Raw genomic sequence first — 23,178 nt, forward strand, 5'->3', positions numbered from 1 at the left:
GCTAAAAATTTGATATTTATCCCAGTAAAAGGTAATACAATATGTATACTATCATGACTACCCATTAGTCATCTTCTATATCTAAAATTGGAAATTGTTTTGAGAAATCTACATATTCCAAGCAATCTAGATAGAAATGACAGATTTATTCATATAATCTGTTATGGCTTGCTGAAAGGTAGTCATTGATGATTACTCTCCAAATATTCTACTTGCTAAAGGTGATCATTGATGATTAGTCTCCAAATATTCTATTTGCAGGTGATTTAAAAAATACATCTAAATAAACAATAAAAGAAAAAGGGTTTATCTAAATTGCTTGCTGAGGTGATTCTGCAGCATCCAGATATTTGGTCTTCTTTCACATCAAGGAAGCAATGTTGCCAAGGTTATGTTTTCAAAGAATGGTAGCAAGTCCACTTCCACATGGCTGTCACAAACGAACATAAGAAAGTGCATGAGAGTCTTTCTCCTTGACAAGTTTACACATTTATGCCCAAATATTGCAAAGAGACACTGAAGAATAACAAGAGGTCAGCTGCGACCGCGTCTTAAGTGTTTTTGTATGAAGGATTCTGCATATAAGGGATATCTTTTCTTGACAAGTCCTATCAAACACTTCCAGTATGAAAAGTCTATTGATTCTCCATCCTTCCGAGTGATGAATAAGCAGCGGGAATCTTCAAAATCTGGGTGATTGTCCACCTGCAACAAAAGGATAGTTTGTGAAATACGTTCACAAATATTATACATAAATAATGACGACAACTATTTACACAGTTTTACGAATCCATTAAAAACCTTTATGACAATAAAAAACAAGCAACATGATAAAACATTGTCCAGGATACCAGAGCTTGACAACAATATTCATGCTGATTAATCTCAGGCAATAGAAAATTCTAAACATATTGTTTGAAAATCACAAGAATAGAATCCTATGTGAAAAATTATTTTGGAGATGTTTCTTTAAGATCATTCATAAGTATCGGCCAAAGAGGTTATAAATAAAATACATGGGACCAAATAAATAGATTGTTGTTACACATAATTATTTGCAGAGGGTTAGCAGAAACAAGCAAAATTTGCACGTTTAAAAGCATATAAAACTAAGAATACTGAAAATTCACAATTTCATTAGTGGAAAACTCTACATAGTTTTTTGGCTGTCTTGAGATACTCACTGCTACTCTTACATGGTCTTTTGGCTGTCTTGAGATACTGCTACCCTCTCTTCTGCTTTAGCGTGAGAAGTGACCTGAAAGTCAAGACTAACTACACACCTACATGGCGAAAAACTGAATGAAAGGAATGTAAACTCAAGGGATGAGTTCTAATAATCCAAAATGTATAATATATATAAGACTACACTCCAAACCAGTGGTCCATGCTATTCACTGTGTTTAATTGCTACAAAAAAAATTATATCCCTTTCTTTACCTAATTAAGGAACACAACATTGATTCAATATGACACCTTTACGTATTTTGGGGAGTTAGTTCAAGATTCTACATGAAAAATCTCTACCCTCAAGCAGGCACACATTCTGGAATAATACTAGGATAGTTAACCTCATAGGAATTATTGTTGATGTCACACAATGCAACTAATGTAAAGCATAGGGTAGACTCTTGTCTTTGTTGAAACTCCAGAAATCTGGAATTTATAGCAAATTCAAAAATTTCATCTCAACCTCAAGGTTTTCTGGACCTATTTCCTGTGAACTTTCAGCCTTAGGGCTATATCACAAATATGAATTTACAGCGGAAATATTTCTCTTCTCTTTGACCCAATATCACAAGGGAGCCCAAGAATAAATGCCATTCAAGTGCACTTCAATACCACAAAGCTACATTCCTTGGGGCACACTTTCCAAGCACTTAACAGATCTGTAATGTCATAGTACTGCAGATTATAACAGCAGTCAATCTGCTCCTTTATCTTCTAGATGTGTTAAATCACTTAACCAAAATAGCCATATGCTATGTCAAATCAACATGCACAGCCAGTGCTAGAGTCTACCCAATCAAGAAAATAACATAAGCTGCTCTCTAAACCCTAGCTAGGGAAACCATAAAAAAACCCTAGCCACTAACTCCTAGCTGTAACACTTCATATATATGTGTGTGTGTAGAGAGAGAGAGAGAGAGAGATAAGATGAAGTAAATGTACATACCAACAGCTTATCTCAAGTTGGCACAAGTCAAGCTTTCCAAACTCTAGATACCATAGCAAAATCCTAGCCACCAACTCCTAGCAAAGAATCACTCTCAACTAAAGCTAGCCACTTAACACTTGCATCACACAAGTGTACATGCAAGCACAACATCACATCCCATGACAACTTCTTGCCCAAGCAAGGCATTTCAGTGAGCTCCATTAAGCACACCATCATATCAAGTTTGAAGTCCTCTAAGCAAAGTATCTCACTGTGCTGAAGGTCTACACATTAACACTTGTCTTCCTTTAGGGATCACAAAACCTAGCGCAAGACAACTCTAATTCTAGCCTTCAACTCTATATGTATATCCTAAGGTTTAAGTTCTCAAACCCTAGGTATTCAACTCTTGCATCAACACAAGCACCAAGACCTCCATGGAACATCTGAAGTACAATAAACAAGTTTTGTTCCATGCAAGGTATCACATGAACCTCAAAACTCATCAAGCTAGGTTCTCAATAATTTTGCCCTGGCCCCCATGCATCACACAAGAACAAGACTGCAATATCATCCAAGGCAATAGCTCTTATCTTCATATCTTCTCTAGGGTTTGGAAACCTAGTGCTACCTCTTCTTGCTTCACAACATGACCTAGACATAGAACAGACCATAGCCATGCATATCACAAGATTGATCTCTCCAAGAACATCCAAGTGCTCTCTCTCTCTCTTTCTTTTGTCTATCTATTCCTAAAATTTACATCACAAGCGCTAAGTCTTGCTCTATACAAGAGTTCTCCAAGACTTACAAAGATAGAATAAAAAGTACAATGTTGGCTTGTATATACTATAAATAAGGGCTCTCTCTTCCCTTTATATAGACTAAGTGAGGGAGGCCAACATAAAACATGGACTTAGCTCCATACAAGTAACCAACAAGGAAACCCCAGCTGGAGCACTATTGTAAAAATTCTAAGCCTAGATGACTAATGTCCTTATGATCTGAATTAAACAAATAACTTGTTCAATTTAATTAAATAGAAATTAAATTTCAGACCATAGCATCAATCACACAATAGCTAAAAATTAAATAGTGAAAGCATAAAACTGTTTCACACATACAAAGGTAATTTCTCTTTCAAAATCATCATTTTGTTCCTTCAAAAACAATTACAAGGAAACCTTCACAATCTACTACAAAGCTGCAGTTGCATGGTCAATAAATCACCTTGAACTAAGCGGTATGGCCTGCCTAGGAAAGTACAGCTTCATTATACAAACTATATGGCTTTGTCCATGTTACCCACCAAAAAGTGGGTAACCCATAGGAGAAATTTTAACCCTATTGATCAACACTTGACATGATGCCATGGACCTTCCACATATATGCTCTAGTCAGATTTCTTTCTCCCATTTGACATTCCATCTTGAAGGAAGGTGGGTCATCCATCAGCAAGTACTTTTACCATTTTGTAATCATGTGATTTTTGCTTATTGTTTTGGGGCATACTAATGTGAATCAAGGGGTGATCTGAATGATAGACGGACCTTTCTTGTATTCTTGTTCTATCACTTCACCTGGGTGGCTAGTCTTTGATCCTAGTCTAGTGGGACCTCCTCTAAGGCCTTAGGGTTATAGGTAGGACAATATTGGGGAGGCTCTCATTGAAGTAGCATGCTTGTGATAATCCATACCACTTTCCATCATTCCCTCTATTCCACATCTATTCTTTAGGCATGTGGTCATTATTCATGGGGATTGGCACTCTATCATCCTCATCCTAGGATTGGGCTAGAAAATGTTGCCCTGTAGGTTGATGCAACTAAAAGAAAGATAAAAGCAAAGAAAGTTGCACTAAAAGAAAAAGGAAAAATGCAAAGATCATCAGGACTAAAATTAGTGTGTGAGCAAAAGCCTAGCATGAGCTCTACCCCCCTCATTAGCCATCGCCTGATTCCTAGAGCACTTGATGCTCCACACATAAAAAGGAACCCTTGTATTGTCCCAACCCTAATGAGCAATAAACCACCTCATTATAAGGGGTAATAAATGCTAAATCTCTCAAATGCAAGATTGGGCTCCTAAGCTATGAAGTTATGAACCAATATCAAAGAATTATCACAAAGAAGTAAAAGGCGCACTAGAGAGGGGGAAAGCAGGCGAAGGGGTATTTCATGCCTCCACAATGTTCCCTCCTTACATACTAGGATGTTGGACCAGGTCACTTGACTATGGCACTTGGCCCTAAAGTCTCGTCCACTCCATTACCACCATCTACATTCGCACCTATGGATTGATGGGATGATTTGGGCCCTGTCACTTCCCTTTGGGGGTTGGAAATGTTAGATTTTGGTAGCATCGAAGAAGTGTTCTAGTCTCAATTTGCGCCTAAGAGACTAAGGAACACACGATCTCCAAAACCTAGAAAAGGTTTCGCGAGATAAGCTTGTGAAACGTCTTAATTAAATTAATTGATCAATAATTAAAAAATGGATATGTCTAACTTAGGAAAATTCATTAATTAATGGGAATTAATTAAGGATGATCGAGAATACTCTAGAGACTCAAACAAATCGTTTTTGATATGGTCTTAGCCATTGATGAGGATTTAATCATGGTCATTGAAGCTCCAACAAAAGATTATAAGAGGAAGTCGATGGGATGGAGATAGACACAATTGTGATAGCAAGAGCAAGGCAAATTGAGCTACCCAGTGCGCAGAAATTCAACGAGGGAAGAGTTCAAGCCAAAAAGGGAGAGCATCAGTGATTGAGGGAGCAGCAGTAGAGATTTTTAAAGGGATTTTCCAGTGACGGAGAGCCAGCAGAAGAGAGGCTGAATTATTGTAGAGAGGCCAAATAGCCAATGCAAGTAGCTAGAAAAACCAGTGCGAATGCTAGAAAGTGAGTCGTTTCAATTGCTAGAGGCCGGGAGATCACTCGAAAGGCAGAGCAAGTCATTTCCAAAGGAAGAGGGAGGTTGGACGGCTCAGTTGGAGTCGAATTGTGGGCAATACAAATTTCCCAGGCCAGTAGTGTGAGTTCCAAGCCGGTCAAGCTACCGGGAAGAGATAACAGGTAGGCCAAAAGTAGGTCGAGTTTGTTTGCAGAAGAGAGATCATTTCTCCAATATATTTTTTCCCAGATTATTTGTTGGAGGATTGCCAATTGGGCATCCAGATATTGTACTCAGATTTTATTGCTGCATAATAATAAAATAAACCCTCATCTCCTACACTGGTTTTTCTTGTAGGGTTTTTCCGGGGACTATTAGTCCAAAAATTGTTGTGTTGATTTTTATTGTGTGTGCATCTATTTTTTAGTTCCTAATTCTATTTTCCGCAGTGTATTTTATTTTGGTGAAAATTGCAATTGTGAGTTTATCGATATTTGTCATAATAACAAATAAACTGCAAAACAATTAGGAGATAAATTTCCAGTAATTGCAATTAAGGAATTTTCACATAAAACACCTAATAGGGTTATCCATCTAGACATCCCAAGCATAAGATAGGAAACACCTATGGAGGACTTGTTCTAGTTAGATATTTTAAGGTGATCTTTGTGTGAAGTATTGGTTGTGCCCATAACTTTAAGTATGGTCCACTATGATGTGTCCATGGTTTTAGTCACCTAATGATTGTTGATTTACACTTGATCTTGAGGAGGTTTGGTCAGGTTGTCTACATCACAGTAGCAGAGGTTTCTAGAGGTGATTGCCCCACCTCCTCAACAAAGTAGCAAAAGCCATACTATCTAGTGCAAACAGGGAGATTGATTTTGATGGTGCAGCGTTCCCTACCCAGAGCAAAGCATTGGGCTATTTGAGGAATTCACATGATGCTTGACACTTGAAGGGACCCTCAAATGTCGAAACGTTGAGCCCATGATGCTTAGTGTTGGGGATATTGATGATGTGCCTAGTGGACCCAGGATGCCCCCAGGCTTGCCTTGAAACTGTTTGATGGGAATCACTTGATCTAGAACCTAGATGGTGATGGTCATCCTTGAGATGACCAGTGAGGGCTTGTACATCAACTTGGATACCCAACGCTTGAGATATTTGATGCCACATCACCCCTTTTTCTCTTGAGAGTGATGTAGGGCACTTTGGGCATGATGTTTTAACATGGAGAGACTTTTCGTGGCTTGCACATGATTCTTGAGGCCTTCTTGGAGTATGGAGCACTCCTTAGCCCTTGTCTCACATTTTGAGGGCTTATTGGGCTCACTTGGAGGGTGACATTATACTATTGGAGCATTTATTCTCACAAGTGGGATTTTATGCCATATTGCCTTGTTTTTGAGCTATGAGGTTGGCTTGTAGCCTCTTTCTTGTGGAACACTCAAAAGTGAACTTGTCTTTAGGGCTTTAGTCATTTAATTTGTAAAGTGAGCGGGAGAAGGCTCATATAAATTTGGCCTAAAAGACTGCGACTTGCTTCCTTATTTGCTACTTGTGCATAATGTGATCTTTTATGGATGTGACTTGTTCTTGGATGTGATTTTTTGCTTGGAGACACTATTATGAGATTGAAAGAAGAGCTATTGTGGAATATTATGTAGGTTTATTGTTGATTATTGATATTTTGCATGCTTTAAATTTTTCAGTAGGGTTACTATTGTTCCATGAGTATGTTTATCATTAATGAAACATTGCTTCATAAAATGCAAGCAAAATTGTCTTCTTCGTAGCCTATAAGGAAACTCCTAGTGTGCAAACCTTATAATTTCTCCCCTCAAAAGAATAGTAGCTAGGGTTTTGCATGTGGATGCACTAGAGCATCCCCCCTTAGTCCAGCGAGGTCCTTCCTTGGCATTTTGCTCCATTTAAACTCCATTTTCTCTTGCAGGTTAAGGAACTGGTCTTGAAGTGTGTTGATCATCTCTAAACTAAATATTTTTTTCTTAAACCCTCTATCCCCTAGACAACTAGGGCAGCTGCTAGGGTTTTAAGAGCAGATTTGTGTGTAAAGTGCTATTTTATCGCATGGGAGTGGCTTTAAATGGTAGGGCAATTTATGTAAACCTTCTAAAAGAAAAATCTGCCATCATAATTTTGCTTGCATGCCCTAGAAGGGTTGACATCATCTCTATCTATTGCTATTTATACACATATAACAGCCCTAAAACTCATTTGCTTAAGCTAGCCCCAACCTCTATTGTAAACCCTTGTCCCCTTCTTGATGAAAATCATTTGTAAGGGTTTTCTAAGGCTCCTATATCCCATTGCATGCGCTAAAATTGAACATAATTCAAAACTTAACTTATACCAGCCTTGTCATTGGTCTAACCTTAGAGAGCTTGAACCTGAGCTTTGAATATCTTTATCATCTTTGGCCCTGCCAAGCACTCTACCTATCCTTAGACCTTCAAAATAAGTCACCTTGAGCCATAGTATTAGAATACCTTCTAGGTAGCATAGGGAAGCCTCTCTTGTGGTTGAAATCCCACTAAATTGCAAAAGGAAGGTTGGTGAGGTGGCAGTGACAACCCTCCCTCATTATTGCCATAGGTTTTGTCCCTTGCCTGGTGAGTCCTTTCATTGGACCTACTAGATTTTTGCGACAACAATCTAGTACAATCCTAAAAATGTATAAGTTTGTAAATAAACCATGATTTACCCTAGAACAAACAAATAAAATAACTTTTAGGGTTTTAAAGATTGGCACAAGAGATAAGACTAGTGCCTTTCTCAATCTAGGGCTAATGTGTTGGAAAATGTAAAGCAACGACTATTATATCTTATTTTTCTTACCTTGATATTGCTTGTAAATCTTTAGTTATCTTCTTTATCTTCTTTAGTTAGATCTTTCATCAAACAATATCAAGAATAATATTAAAATGTTTGTGGAATAACCTGTTTAGAGTTTTGATTAAAACCAACGTTTCGGACTTCTATGTGAGTCCATCTTCAGGGGAACGCCCAAATTCTTGAGAAGATTGGTGTGGATTAGGGCAAGGAAATTGCAAGGATATATACAATGATAGATGCGGGGTAAAGGGAGTTGAGGGAACGGGAGCGAGGAGGCTGAACCCTAGCCGCCTTTGCACCTAGTTCGTGCCTCTCCTATGCTTCATGACCTGGTCTCCAGTGGCTTCTCGTAAGCTGTCGTTGTTGCTCGATGGTGAAGTAGTTGGTTCTGGTTACAGCTTGCAATTCGGGGGAAGAGTTCGAGGGAATGGGGGTGAGGTGTTTGCCCTAGCCGCCTCCATCCCTGGTTCGTGCCTTTCCTTTTCTTGTACAGGTCTTCGAGGCTTCCTTATGTTGTCGTCACTGTTTTTTGTAGGCGATTTGTGCGTTTGCCAACGAGGATTGGTGCCGAGGTTTTCGATTCGTGGTCCGGTTGGTGCGGCCTTCTCTGGTGTTGCGCATTTGACTGGCATTGTGGGTTTATGCCCTGTTTCTTGCTGCCCTGTTTTTTCAGGGCTTTTTGTTTCAGGTTTCTGGGCGGCCTGTGCCCTGCATATATTCTGGTTTTTGGTAATTTTCCATGGCTGCGTGTATTTGTGTCAAAGGTTGTCAGCGGGCTTTTTGTTTGCCTTTGTGGGGTTTCTGACCCCTGTTTTGCTAGGGTTTCTACCCGTTTTTTGGAAATATTTGAAGCCTGTTTTTAACTTTTTCGGGCTTTTGACGGATACTCCTTTTTGGAGTTTGCACTGTAAGTGGCTTTGCCCACTTTTCTACATATGCTATCAGCATCTACAACATTTGATTTTCTAATATTATCAATGAAAATTATGATTTTTCCATGTGAAAAGATAGATGCGAAGGAACGTTGTGGAATCGGCTAGTAGAATTTTTTATTCTTAATGTAATTTTATTACTCAGGAGATAATTATGATATGAGAATAATATTTCTATTAAATTACTTAATTGTTAATTTTATGTTATATTATTATCATAATGTATATATAAAATCAATTGTGATGTGGGTTGTAGACAAAAAATAATCACTTATAACCTAACTACTATGTTTTACCTCTAATCAAGGCTATTTTGTTTTTCATAATAACTTTTGAATTTTTCATAAAGACTTTAATTTAATTGTTATTAATAATGTAAAATTATTATGAGTTGAAATATTTAGTCTAAGTTAATATGATTGAACTTTAATGTGCTTAAAATTTTAGTTAATGTTTAAGATAATTATTATTAGAATTGTTGTTATGAGAGGTATGATTTATTAAGGGTTCCCAGGGATTACTTATGATAAGGCCTTCATCATGGTTTATATTGTTCTTTCTCTTTTCAACTTCTATGGCCTCTTTAATTTTTCATTTAGGTAATTCTCTTTCTTGATGACAAGTTTGGCCTCTTCCATACAAATGTAATGTGAGGAGGAGGAAGCATGTTCTGCAAGCGCAGATTTTGATGTTCTGTTCCTTGATATGTCAGCAGCATGCTCCTTAAGCCTAATGTTTAACGATTTGCCGGTTTCATCATGTATTGTTTTCCACATGAGCAAGGGACTATGTACACACCTTTTTGTAGTCCGGGGTTTATATGGTCCTCTGCGAAGTCTACGATTTTCCTAATAGTGTTAGGGGGAGTGAATGCAATGTTGATGTTGTGCTTGTTTAAGATTCTAGAAATTTTATCAGTTGTTCCTTTTATGTAAGGTAAAGAAATTTTGGGAATGTCAAAGGTTTTCTTTACCCTATTTTCCTTTAGGGTTTTATGGATGGTTTTACGATGTTTTTATGATAACCATTATGCTCAAAGACTTGACGGAGGTGTTTTATTTCATGTTTTAGGTGTTTAGGGTCGGAAATTCTAGAGGCTCTTGTAGTTAGGGTTTTAATAATTCCAAATTTTTGCTTTGGATGGTGATGAGAGTTAGCGTGAAGGTATCTTTCCGTGTGGGTTTTCTTCCTATAAACTTTGGAGCTAAGTTTCCCATCTTTTTTGGATAAGAGGATGTCAAGAAAGGGTAATTGGTTATTCTTTTCTATTTCAATAGTGAATTTAATGTGATTTGAGAGACTATTAATGTGAGTTAAAAATTCTTCAAGCTTGTCCTTACCATGACTCCATTTTGCGAAAACATCATCGACAAATCTTTTCCATTCTTCAGGGGAATAAGGAAAGGATTTGAGGGCTTTTTGTTCAAAATGTTCCATGTATATATGTTCGCAATTTTAGGAGATAGAGGTGATCCCATTGCTATTCCATTTGGTATAATTTTTTCCTTTAAAGCTAAAGTAAGATGATTTTAAGCAAGTTTTGAGGAGATCGAAGGTTTCACTATTACTGATTGATTGCATAACTTCGATGGCTTCATCCAAAGGAATCATAGTGTATAAGGAAACAAAGTCAAAACTTACCATGAAATCTTCATCTTTCATTTCAAGGTTTTTGATCCATTGAACAAATGATCCAGAGTCTTTTATATAGGATGATGTGTTTCCAACTAAGGGACGTAACTTTCTAGCAAGGTATTGAGCAAGGAGGTAGGTGGGTGAACCTATGGTATTAACTATGGGTCTTAATGGGTGCCTTCTTTATGGACTTTGGGAGCACCATATATTCTAGGAGTGATGGAGCTAGTAGGGGTGATTCTCTTTTTTGTAATAGTGTCTAGAGATGAATCTTTTATTTTCTTGGTGACATCCCTAAGAATTTTAGCGCTAGGGTCTTTATCTAAGATTTTATAGCATCCACTATTGTTTATGTGATCTTCCATTTTTCTATCGTAATCAGATTTGTTCATAATTACAGTTGCATTGCCTTTGTCTGCTTTTAAGATAATTATGTCTTTGTTCTTTTTCAGGTTATTTAGAGCTATTTTTTCTTCCTTAGTTATGTTGCATGATGGAGGTTTGGCATTTCTAAGAATCTTGGCAATATCCTGTCTAATTTCTTTGGCTTCGGTTAGATTAAAATCCTTTAAGGCTACTTCTATGTTACTAATTATATCATCAACAGGGATTTTATTAGGAGTGATGGCGAAATTAAGACCCTTATGAAGAATGGATTGGGAAGCATGGTCCAAGACTATGTTTGAAAGGTTGATGATAGTGGGTTTATTGAATTCTTCGATTTGAGAGACTAGCGTATGATTGTCAGGTACTTTTGAAATCGCATTTACCTAGGTGTGGGTGTTATGGTTGGGCGCAAAGTTTTGTATAGCAACAACATTATGCTTGAAGTCACAGTGATTCTGATTTGGAGGAGAGGGAGTGATGCTATAAAAGTAACAAAAGAGGACCCAAAAATAGGCTCTCAGCTAGGGAAAAACCCCTCCAAGGGGAAAACCCATAAACTCTTCTCTTCTTAGAATCTGCTTCAAATGAGATAAAAAGACCCAATCCCTAGACCAAGTCCTTCTCCCAGTACCAAGTCGGCCCTTTCTCAAGTCCTTCCTTTATTCTACACCAAACTGCTACACCCTGCAACTTCGACCTGCCAGCTACAACACTGCTACTCAACCTGCAGCTTCAACCTTGCAGCTTCTTGGAAACCCTAATATAGCCCCCTCATAAGACCTACTTAGAGCAAGACAGCTCTTCCAAGGTCAACGAGGTTAAGATAAGGGTTTTCCCTCTTCCATCTACTAGATTCTACACTTCATCCTACTACAACTTGAACCTACAACTTCGGCCTGTTTCTGCAACCCAAAAACCCTATAATTTCGCATGTGTGAGAGAGATAGAGCCCAAAAACAAGAAATTTCATCCTTCTAGCTTCTTCTAAACCTTCGCTCTCCTTCTGCCTTTCCCAGCTACAGATCAAACTCTTTCTTGTAGATCGAACTTGTGAGTGAGTGTGTCTCAAATGAAGTCGAATTTCTCCTTTATATAGCCTTCTCAAGGGGTCGAATTCCCTCCTTTAAGCCGACTTGTACTTTTGGAGATTCCAAGACTTTCTAGACTCAAAAATAATTCTTTTTACAATTACAAATTGCTCAGAAGGGTCTTATAAACATGATGTTGACTCCATTGACTCATGACAATAAATCCTAAGACCTAACAAACCCTAGAAGCATGAAGAACATGATTTTACCTAGAAGACCATCAATAATGAGCATGAAACCCATAATAATAAATTTTCTTTTCTTCTCTTGTTTGTTACATAGGATACATATTGAAATGTGTACAACAATTATGAAGGCCGAAACTAGTTACATTTTCAACACTCCCTCTTAACTAGGGAGATATTCTTAATTGTATAACCAATACAACATCATATCTCAAACTGAAGAGCCCTCAAGAAGAGTCGGATTGATAAGCCATACTGTAAGCATCATCATCATGACCAACATTGTCCCTGAGGCCTGTTAGTTTTTGTAGCATCGGATGGTGTTCTAGTCTCGAAACTTTGTGGAGAGGCTAAAACACATGAGTTCTCCAAAACTCAGAAATCATTTATGGAAATTCCACCTAGAGATGGCTCAATTAAATTAATTGACCATAATTAAAAATTTCCTAACTTACAAAAAATGGTTAATTAACAATAATTAATTGAGAAAGGTGAGAATTCTCTAAAAACTCACACAGATTGACTTGGAGATGATCTCAACCATCGATTAAGTTTTAATCATGGTCATTGGAGTCCCAACTGGAGATTATAAGAAGAGGTCGATGGGTAGATGGAGAACACACCAGTGCAAATACTTAGTTGCCTAGGCAGTTCGAATTCCCAGTAGTAGGAGCGATTTAGTAGTGGAGATCGAGCCAATGGGTGAGTAGCAAGGGGAAGAGGGGTAGCATAGCAATATTTCAGAGGAGTTTCCAGTTTTGTAGAGTCAAAAAGAAGAGGTCAAAATTATTCTCCAGGAAGCAGCGCATAGACTGCACAGTTGCTTCAACAGAGCAGTTTGATTGGGCTGAAGGGAAGGTTGTTTTTAGTTCCAGAGGCTGGGAAGATTTTCTAGAGTGCCAGAGAAACAATTTCTCATTCAATAGCAGACAGGACGTCTTGATTGGCAGCAGTGCTGGGCTGAGCGTGAGAGGGTCTATGCAAAGGTGACATAGTGTCTGCGCAGAGGGTTTGGACGGCTAGCTTTTCAAAGGCAGTGAGGTGCCAGGATTGTTTGGAGAGAGAGTATATTTTTGCCAGTATTTCTCTTGGGTAGAGTCGCCAGTTTGGCGACATTTGATTGTACTCAGAAATTTTGATGATGCACAATAATAAAAACCCTCACTGTTGCACACTGATTTTTCCAGGGACATTTGTCCAGAAATATCGGTGTCATAATTTTTGTGTGTCCCAGCGTTTCTCAATTTCTAGCATTTTTATTTCCGCATCGTTTATTTTTATTTGTGAACAAATTGTAGTGTGATTAATTCGACATTAATCAGAAAATTAATAAACTCAATAATCAGTTAGGAGAATTAATTCCAGTCGTTGTATTTCAAGGAATTTTCAAATGGTATCGGAGCTTATTTGACGGACGAGAAGCTCAAAGGCTAAAGAAAGAAAATTTCGTTGTTCAGAGAGAGCAGCAGGCCAAAATTTTCAGAGGTTGCGCAGTGCCTAGCTAGGCAATGAGAATTGTTGGACAAGGGTTCGATTTTCAGTTGTATGGTGGCAAAAAAGTTGATTTATCTAGAAAAATGATTCCAACAGGCAGACGGAGCAGCAACTCAGTATTTTCATTGAGTAGATTTATTTTTTAGGAGCAAAAGGGTTCTACAGTAGTTTGCTAGAGCAGTGGAAGAGAAAGCGCACACACAGAGGAAGATTTCCCTCAGAGGGTTTCTAGTTCAAAAATCTAATATTTCCAGTTGCAGCGGACAATTTTTCTCTAGAAAAGAGTGCGAATAAAAAAGCTAGCAGTCGAGCAAGAGAAAGAGGGATATTTCCATCCCAGTTCGAGTTTTTGCAGAGATGGCCACAGTCAGGCATAGAGATTAGTACAGGTTGGAGGGAGCTTCTAACTATATCATCTGGAAGGCCTGGATGTGCTTCCTGGTAGATGAGCAAGGTCTGAAAACCTATACAGAGAACGTTGTGGCAATACCTACCGACACAGATCAGTTGAAAGAATAAAGGAAAGAAATGGCGAAGGCGAAGCTTCCCGACTCCCTCTTTCCTCTACATCATTGAGCTTTCTTTCTTTCACGGTATCATGGAGCCACCTTCTCTTTTTTATCTTGTGACAGGTTTCAAGCCAATCTTCTTGCTCATCACTTTTTTCTTTGATTTTAAGGCATTACATCGAGCCTTCCCAAACTTCAAGTTGATCATAGATTCTTCTTGAGAGTGATCTTCCTTTGACCTTCAGGTTATCTTCTCGTACCGCTACCTTTCAATCTCAATATCTTGGCTTTACAGTTGCCAGGTACCAAATATCGAGCTTCACTCAATATCCTTCATCCATATAGTTGAACTTGCCTCAATTGCAATCATATATTCTTGCAACATTCTTCCAAGTAGCAAAAATAATATGTTAACCAGATAACCAATAATAATGAAAATCAGACTTACCTCATGATGACCTTCTCGTTCCATTAACATCCTCATGGTCCTTCTCCATATGAAACTTCCTTCATGCATCAGAGTGCCCAAGGATCGAACTTGATTACCAAGTTACAACTTTTTCTTCCAGAGACTATACTAGATGTTAATCATTATTATATATTCTAGAGAAAGTCTTAAATTCTTTATACATCCTTAAGTAAGTCAAATATTATTTTTCTCAAGCATCATATATCCATATACCTAAGCATATTTTATGACCAACTTTCTTTCCACAAGATTCTATACATGAATCTTATCCAAAGTTTTTATATCCAGCATGCATTCCTATGCTTTCATCCGATCATCTATCTATTCATATATCTCACAAAGAGCCTGCATCTTGACCCATTGCATTCCTTCATCCCTTTACCAATATTGACTCCACATTACATGGAATGCATACTAACCTTGTCATAGTGCTTTTCCCAAGAACCTTCCATAATGATGGTTCTTCTAGGATCATGATGATCCACCTAAGCAAGATGACTACCTCTAACATAATGTTAGATAATACATGGATGAACATTATGCAAAAATGGTCTATCTATCCATCTATCTAGATGATCTCTACAAAGCAACTTAATCATGTAAATTCTAGACATGCTACTATCATATGCTTCTTTCTATGATGTTATGCAAAACATGTTATTCTAAAAGAAAGATTAATCTTCTCAGAGAACCTGACAGTCAATGAACCTTCTTTAGTAGTAAAGATCCTTCACTTCTTCCTTCTTTGCCTTCTTCTCAGGTTCTCCCACGGCTTTGGCTACATGAGCTTCACTCCTTTCCTTTCTCTTATTGTTCTGCTTGTTTGGACAATCCCTCTTAAAGTGTCCAAATTCATTGCATCCAAAACATTGCACTTTGGACATGTCTTTCTTCTTGGACTTACCAAACTTTCCTTTCTTCAGCTTCTTGACTCAAGGTAGAAAGGCTTGAGATTGCTCATCAGATCCAATGTCATCTTTGACCTTGATCCTTGATTCTTCTAATATGCATTACGCCCACAACTCATCAAAGGGAGTTGAATTCTTCTTGGATTCAATGCTTGTTGCAAAGTTGCTCCATTCTGGTGGCAATGTATTCATTACATAGATGGTTACTTTAGAATCCATGAATGGTTCCCCAAGTCCAAAGATGGTCTCTTAGTTGATACTCTCATGAGGAAGGATGCCACATCCTCATCCTTTGATTTCTTCATTTTGTAAAACTTGTTTCTTAATGACATGTTTTGACCTATTGTACTTACTGAATACAAAGTCACTAGTTTGTCATACATGGCTTTGGAAGTCATCAAATTTGCAACAACTGGAACAAGAGAATCCTTAATTGATTCAACTATGATCCTTTGAGCCCTTACTTCCCCTTTCTTGTACTTTGCTAGTTCCTTTGTCTTATCTTTCTCAAGTTCAATAATTTCCCTAGTAACATATTCCATTACTTCTTATCTTTCTTCCATGCTAGGTAGTTTGATGCCCCAACGAACTTATTGCTTACCTTGCAAAAACAACCCATATGACTTGAAGATTCAGACATGATGTAATAATATGATACTTACTTGAGACCAAGATTCTCCTTGATGATGTCTTCAACCTTCTTGATGCCTTCAAGATCCTTGAAGAGTCTTCTTTGAAAGATGTTTCGTGAAACAACAGCTTCCAAGATCCTTGATGCCTTCCAAATAGATCTTCTTCTAGAGAGAGATCAACACTCTTCTTTTCAGATCTTCTCTTGATGCGAGCTTGTAGACTTGATATTCTTCAATCTAGAAACCCTACTTCTAGGTCTTCTACCAATGAGTCTTCAATCCTTCTTGAAGTCTTCTTCTTTAGTCCTTTCTTGAGAGTTTCTTTTTTCCTTTCCCCTTGACAAGTAATTCCTTCTAGTGTCCCTCCAGCTTCCTTTCTTGCTCACCTTAGCTCTGATACCATGTTGGAAAATGTAAAGTGGCAGCTATTATATCATATTTTCCTTTACGTTGATAGTGCAAAACCCCTCTAAGGGGAAAACCCATAAACTCTTCTCTTCTTAGAATCTGCTTCAAATGAGATACAAAGACCCAATCCCTAAACCAAGTCCTTCTCCCAGTACTAAGTTGACCTTTTCACAAGTCCTTCCTTTACTCTGCACCACACTGTGACACCCTGTAACTTCGACCTGCTAGCTACAACACTGCTACTCGACCTACAACTTCGACGCAACAACTTCGTCCTTGCAACTTCTTGGAAACCCTAATATAGCCTCCTCCTAAGACCTACTTAGAGCAAGAAAACTCTCCCAAAGTCAACGAAGTAAAGATAAGGGTTTTCCTTCTATCTACTAGATTCTGCACTTCTTCTTACTGCAACTCAGAACTGCAACTTCGACCGGCTTTTGCAACCCAGAAACCCTAGAATTCCGCACATGTGAGAGAGATAGAGCCCAAAAACAAGAAATTTCATCCTTCCATCTTCTTCTAAACCTTCGCTCTCCTTCTTCTACCTTTCCTAGCTACAGATCAAACTCTTTCTTGTAGATCAAACTTGTAACTTTGTAAGTGAGTGTGTCCCAAATGAAGTTGAGTTGCTCCTTTATATGGCCTTCTCAAGGGGTCGAATTCCCTCCTTTAGGCCGACTTGATCCCAGGGCCGACTTGTACTTTTGGAGATTCCAGGACTTTCTAGACTCAAAATAATTATTTTTACAATTGCAAATTGCCCGGAAGGGTCTTATAAACATGATGTTGACTCCATTGACTCATGACAATAAATCCTAAGACCTAACAAACCCTAGAAGACCATAAATAATGAGCATGAAACCCATAACAATAACTTTTCTTTTCTTTTCTTGTTTGTTACATAGGATACATATTGAAATGAGTACAACAATTATGAAGATTGGAACTAGTTACATTTTCAACATAATGGAGTCTAGGAGTAATAATCTTTGGAAGAAAAAGATGAATGTGAATTTAAAGGAATCAAGGGAGATAACCTAGTGTCCCTTAATCCTCTAACTCTAGTGTCCTATCTTCTTGGACAAATAAAGGGAGGGAGCTACACCTAAGTCACGTCAAGATCACTTGATGAAAACCTTGTGCGAGAATTTAGAGATATGAAACATCAACAAAACCTTGGTGAATATTAAATAACCCTAATTCATCAACAAGAAACAAGATTGGAAGAAGATAACTTACATAGCATAGCACATATCATCAAAGATCACCAATATTCATCCATGAAAAGAGAACCATCCTCAAAGAATATCCCAAGGAGCAATCGCTCAACCAGTTCTCCATAGCACACAAGAGAAAAAACAAATATCAAAGTTAAATGATCTACAAGTGCGAGCATGACATAAGGAGGTGAATTGCTTTGCTATATATACGAGGGAAACCAAAAAGCGATTTACCCTCCAACTAGGGTAAAATCCCCTAAGAATAAAATAGGAAATCCATGACACAAGGTGGACAGGTCATTAAGTTGCCCCCCAAAAATAGCCTCTATAATGAAAGAACTTGAAAAATAGCCTCAAAGAGCCGACACATGTCAGTAAAATCCCTTCCAAAGTGTGATCTCATTGTCATAAGTCATGTCTCTCCATGAAAAGGTGCAATGGATGGCTCAAGGGGTATGTCTCATCCTATAAGTGATGTCTCCTCATTCAAGTGTGGTGCCTCATCATCAAAATGAGCCCTTTCAAGCCCAATGTCATCCTCCAAGGCCCATATCATCATTAAATGTAATGCTAGGGTATGACATCATCAAGGCAGAAGTTGCCAAATCCCCTCTAAAGGGGTCCCAAGTCATCATCATAGGAAATGCTCCTCAAAAGGTGCCTAACATCTATTAATTGCCTTGTATCATTTAGGAATGTGATAGAGCATCAACTATGACGTGTTGGAGAAGCATCGTCATCATCCCTCAAAGGATCCTACCTGCACCTGGAATACCATCTAGCACATACTCAAAGAGTTAAGTGAGATCAACATTATGGGTGCAAGAACCATAGAGCATCAAGGTGTATAATATTTAATGTTAAAGCCATCAAAGTACTTCACACTAGGTATCATCTTTAAATGTCTCACTAGCTTATGATTGTATGCGAGTTACCAAATTTAGGCATGGGAGGGTTGTCATGTGTTCCTATTAGGTGCTTCCAACCCTAAGGGGAGAAACAATTCCTAAGCCAACCCTTTCAAATGACAAGTGGATGTGATAAGTGTTAAGGTTTGGGGCTTACTTCATCAAGGGTGTCATAGTCTAATACTAGGTTATATAAAACCAGCATCCACGAGCACCTTTGTAGGAGTGCTTAGCTGCTTGAGTTATCTTCCCTTGCTTTTGTTTTTTAAAATCCCTTGATTAGCCTTTTTCTTGCTTTGATTAGCATGCTTAACAAGCTTCATTAATTATCACGTAATAATGATAAAATCCCCCTTTAATGATGGGTAGTTTATTACTTCATTAGAGTCGAGATACTTTTTTAAAAGTTCCTTTTACTTTGATAGGCATGAAATATGCATGGAACTTAGGGGTGAGTGGCTATATAGGGTGGGGGAGACCTCAAGCTATAACTGGCTTTTGATTTGCTTTGCATCCCTACTATTCTTTTGCATTTTAACATTTGTCTTATGCTCTTTCCTTTTTTATAGTTACATCAACCTCGGGCATTTCCAACCCCTTCTCATAAGATGAGGTATATATGGAACTAGCAAATGAGTAAGGGAATGATGACAAGTGTTAAGTATGAATAACATGGACATGCTACCACGATCAAAGCCTCCTATTTGTGCACCTCCTAGACAGTGAAAGAAAGGCCCTAAGGAAGGTCACACCAGACTATAAACAAATAACAACCACTAAGGTGAAATGAGGGAACAAGTATACATTCCAAGCATCATGATCTATTATCCAATCTCAATCCATGATTCATACTAGAATGTCAAAAACATTAAATGAAAGCACTTGTATGCAAAAATGGTTAATGTACCTCACAATAGATGATCCCACCTTCATTAAATGAATAGGCTAGTCAAGTGTACAAGCTGGCCAAACAATGGACATGAGGCATCTGAGGCTACTATCTGCGGATCATAATGACGCAGCTAGCCAGAAATCTGTATTTAGGAGAAAAATTTTCTCCTAGGGTTTTACATATGTAAATGGATAGGTAAAAATCCCATCAAGGAAAGCTATCTTCACATCCATTTGACCCATGAATGAAGCTAAGGACATAGATACTCTAGCAAAAGTATACCAGGCGTCTAGAGCAAATGTCTCCTCATAGTCCACCCTCTCTTTCTAGAAGAACCCTCTCACCATGAACCTCACTTTGAACTCCTCAATGCTACCATCTATTGCATGGTTGATCTTGTAGTTCTCTCTTGATTCTTGCCTCCTTGCAAAAACCTTCAAACTCCTTGGAGGTACACTCTCCCCATTATCCAATCTCAAAATATTGCTCTTCTTCCTTAGATGATTTTCAACTAGAGCTTTGAGCTCCTAAAACTTGATAAAGACCTCATCCTTGGACTTTGAGAAGTAGATCCAAGTCTTACAAGAGAAGTCATCAATAAGGAAAAATAATGCATGCTTCCTATTATAGATGCTACTAACATCACTCCACAAACATCAAAATGTAAAAGGTCTAAAATCCTCTTATACCTATGCGCGTTGCTTGGGAAAGCAGTCTTAGCATGCTTGCGAAGTGTGCACGCTCTACATACACCATGTTGCTCAATACTAAACTCTAGAAGGGTTGTGACTATCTCCCTTAAAATAGGCAATGCCTTGTGATGCAAATGCCCCATCCTCTTGTGCCACAACTTGTATAAGTTGCCACTGTTATGCACCAAGGCTCAAACAAATTCACCCTGCAACCTCTACAAATTACCTTCTCCAACCCCTATTACCTGAGTTGTATCTAGGCTAGATTCAATTTCAATCTAATGAGGACTTGCTATTTCTTGAACTCAACTATGAAGCCCTTATCCTCCATCACCAAAATTGAAAGCAAGTTTTTCCTGAGATCTAGAAGAAACAAGACATTGTCAAAATCAAAAGAATTACCAAACTCAAGTTGCTAGTTTACTTGGTATTGTGAAAATTCCTTGAAATGCAGTAACTGGAAATGATTCTTCTAACTGAAAAATTAATTATGTAGTTTATTTTGTTAATGACAAAATATCGAATTATTCACACTACAATTTATTCACCAAATAAAATACTGCGTAAGAAAAAATAGGAACTGAGAAATGCTAGCACATACACATAAAAATTGACACTTATTTTTGAACAATTGTCCCCGGAAAAAAACAATGTGGGAAAACCGGTGCAGCAGTTGAGGGTTTTTATTATTATGTAGCAGTGAATTTTGAGTACAATAAATTTGGATGCCCAACTGGCTATCCAATCTGAGAGAAATACTGGCAAAATCACCTGAGAGAATTTACCCTCGTCTCCAAGCAATCTTGGCACAAAACTGACAAGCCCAAGCAAGCCGTCCAAACCCTCTGTGCAGCGTATCACACGCTTAGCCTAGAACCGATGCTACTCAAGCCATCTTGCCTGCTACTGATTAGGGAAGTGTCTCTCCTGCCTCCTGGAAAATTCTCCCAGCCACTAGAAACCGAAACGACCTCCTCTCCAGCAAAATTGAACTACTCACTGAAGCAACTACGCAGACCCTGCACTGCGTCTAGGAGAAATAATTCGGCCTCCTCTCTTGCCTCTCCGGAACTGGAAAATCTTCCTCTAGATCCCTGTCTCTACCCCTCTATAGCCCCACATCCTCTCTTTGGCTCGAACTCTGTTGTTGGCTAGCTCAAACTGCCCAAGGAACTCGCACTACTGGCCGTCACTCACTGTGATGTGTGTTTCTCCATCTACCCATCGACCTCTTTTTATAATCTCTATTTGGGACTCCAATGGCCAAGATTAAAACTTAATCGATGGCTAAGATCATCTCCAAGTCAATCTGTTTGAGTTTCTAGAGAATTTTCACCTTTCTCAATTAATTAATATTAATTAATTGATTTCCCTAAGTTAGACTTAGGCATTTTTAATTATCGATCAATTAATTTAATTGAGCCATCTCTAGGTGGAATTTCTAGAAACGATTTATGGGTATTGGAGAACTTCTATGTTTTAGCCTCTCCACAAAGTCTCAAGACTAGAACACCATCCGATGCTACAAAATCTAACAGGTATCATCACCGAGTTCAAATTGTACTCTTGAGTTCTACTTCTTTAGACTAGAAAATAACTGCCAACTTCTAAGTTGATTTCTTATGATGAGATGCTCCACTATCCAAATACCACACATTCCTCGAAACTATGCTAGATAGAGGCAAGATACCATCAAGAAATCATTCTCGAACTTGGCAACGAAATCATTCATCTAAGTTTCTATAAAAGTTGCTACCTACTTCTCTCATTGCTTCCCTTTACCCTTCTTCTTTGGACACTATGATGCATAATGATCATACTTATGATAAATGAAACACTTGATTTAACTCAAATCCTTCATTTGTGTTTGTGAGGTTGACTCCTCTCTCTTTCCCCTACCCTTGCCAGGTCCTTTACCTCTAGCCTTATTTGACTAACCAAATAGAGCTAAATTCTCATCGCCACCCTTTTCGCTGGCCTTTAACACCATCTAAGTCTCCTCTTGGATACAGACACCCTGTAGCCTCTCAAAGTTAGGAATGTTCTCGCAAGCAAAAATACCTTTGACAAATGATTCCTATGAAGCTAGGAATCCATTCGATGCCATGTTCACTAGCTCTTCACCCGCAACCTTCTCCCCAACTATTACAAGTTAATCATGAATCTCTGTGACCTTCATGAGGTAATTGGTCACTAAATTTGATCTAGTTATCTCTATGGATTTGAGCTTGTTTAGTGATATCATCTTCATGTTTATGTTCTCACTCTGGTAGAGGCTACCCAGGGCATCAAACATCTCCTTTGTTCCCTTCTTGGATATATGAAAGATCAGATGATCCTTTATGTCATCCATATGGCCTTCACTTCCCTTTTCTTTTGAGTTGCCAGTTGATGTAGATCTATAGGTTTAGATGTTAATTTTACTGAGGGTGGAATTGTTCTTTGCTTTGATAATTGCATTTACATCATTTACTTATTCATTGACCCCATAAATTTATTAGCAACATATGCTATTATATAGAAAGAACAATATTATCAACAGTGCAGTGGAAATAAAAGGGACATCAGAAGAAAAGCACAAACATTGAGACACCAGGATTGGTCAGAGACCAGAGAAAAATCCCTTGTTAAGGCTCAAACTAGCAGGGAACCCAAAGGGGGTTCCTAGAGGGTCAAATGCTAGACCAAGGGAAACAAATGGAGACTTAGCCCACTGTCACCTCAGCTAAGGCTCCCTACTATTTACGGACTTTCACTAATGGGAGGAGACTCGATATATATGGAGTCACAAATGAAGGATAAATCAACAAATGGATATGAAGTGACCCAAATAATCCCTTTCCAAAAGAGGGTCAGGAGTGGAGCTTAGTTGCTTTCTAAGCAAGGTACAAAATCTTCTAGGAG

The 23,178-nt window shown here is 38.3% G+C and overlaps 1 protein-coding gene across 1 annotated transcript in view; it reads right to left on the reverse strand.

The window, feature by feature from the left end:
* Window positions 1-222: 222 nt before the first annotated feature.
* The window catches only part of LOC149225572 (protein DCL homolog, chloroplastic-like), a 132,853-nt gene continuing 109,897 nt past the window's right edge, over window positions 223-23,178 (reverse strand). The window contains exon 3 of the mRNA XM_089377153.1: window positions 223-705. Within this exon, the coding sequence (XP_089233279.1) occupies window positions 535-705 (171 nt within the window). The 3' untranslated portion in view covers window positions 223-534. The remainder of the gene's footprint in view (window positions 706-23,178) is intronic.

Source organism: Pinus tabuliformis, chromosome J (assembly GCF_031772625.1).
Source record: "Pinus tabuliformis cultivar Carrire ecotype Pingquan chromosome J, CPIR1, whole genome shotgun sequence".
NCBI lineage: Eukaryota > Viridiplantae > Streptophyta > Pinopsida > Pinales > Pinaceae > Pinus > Pinus tabuliformis.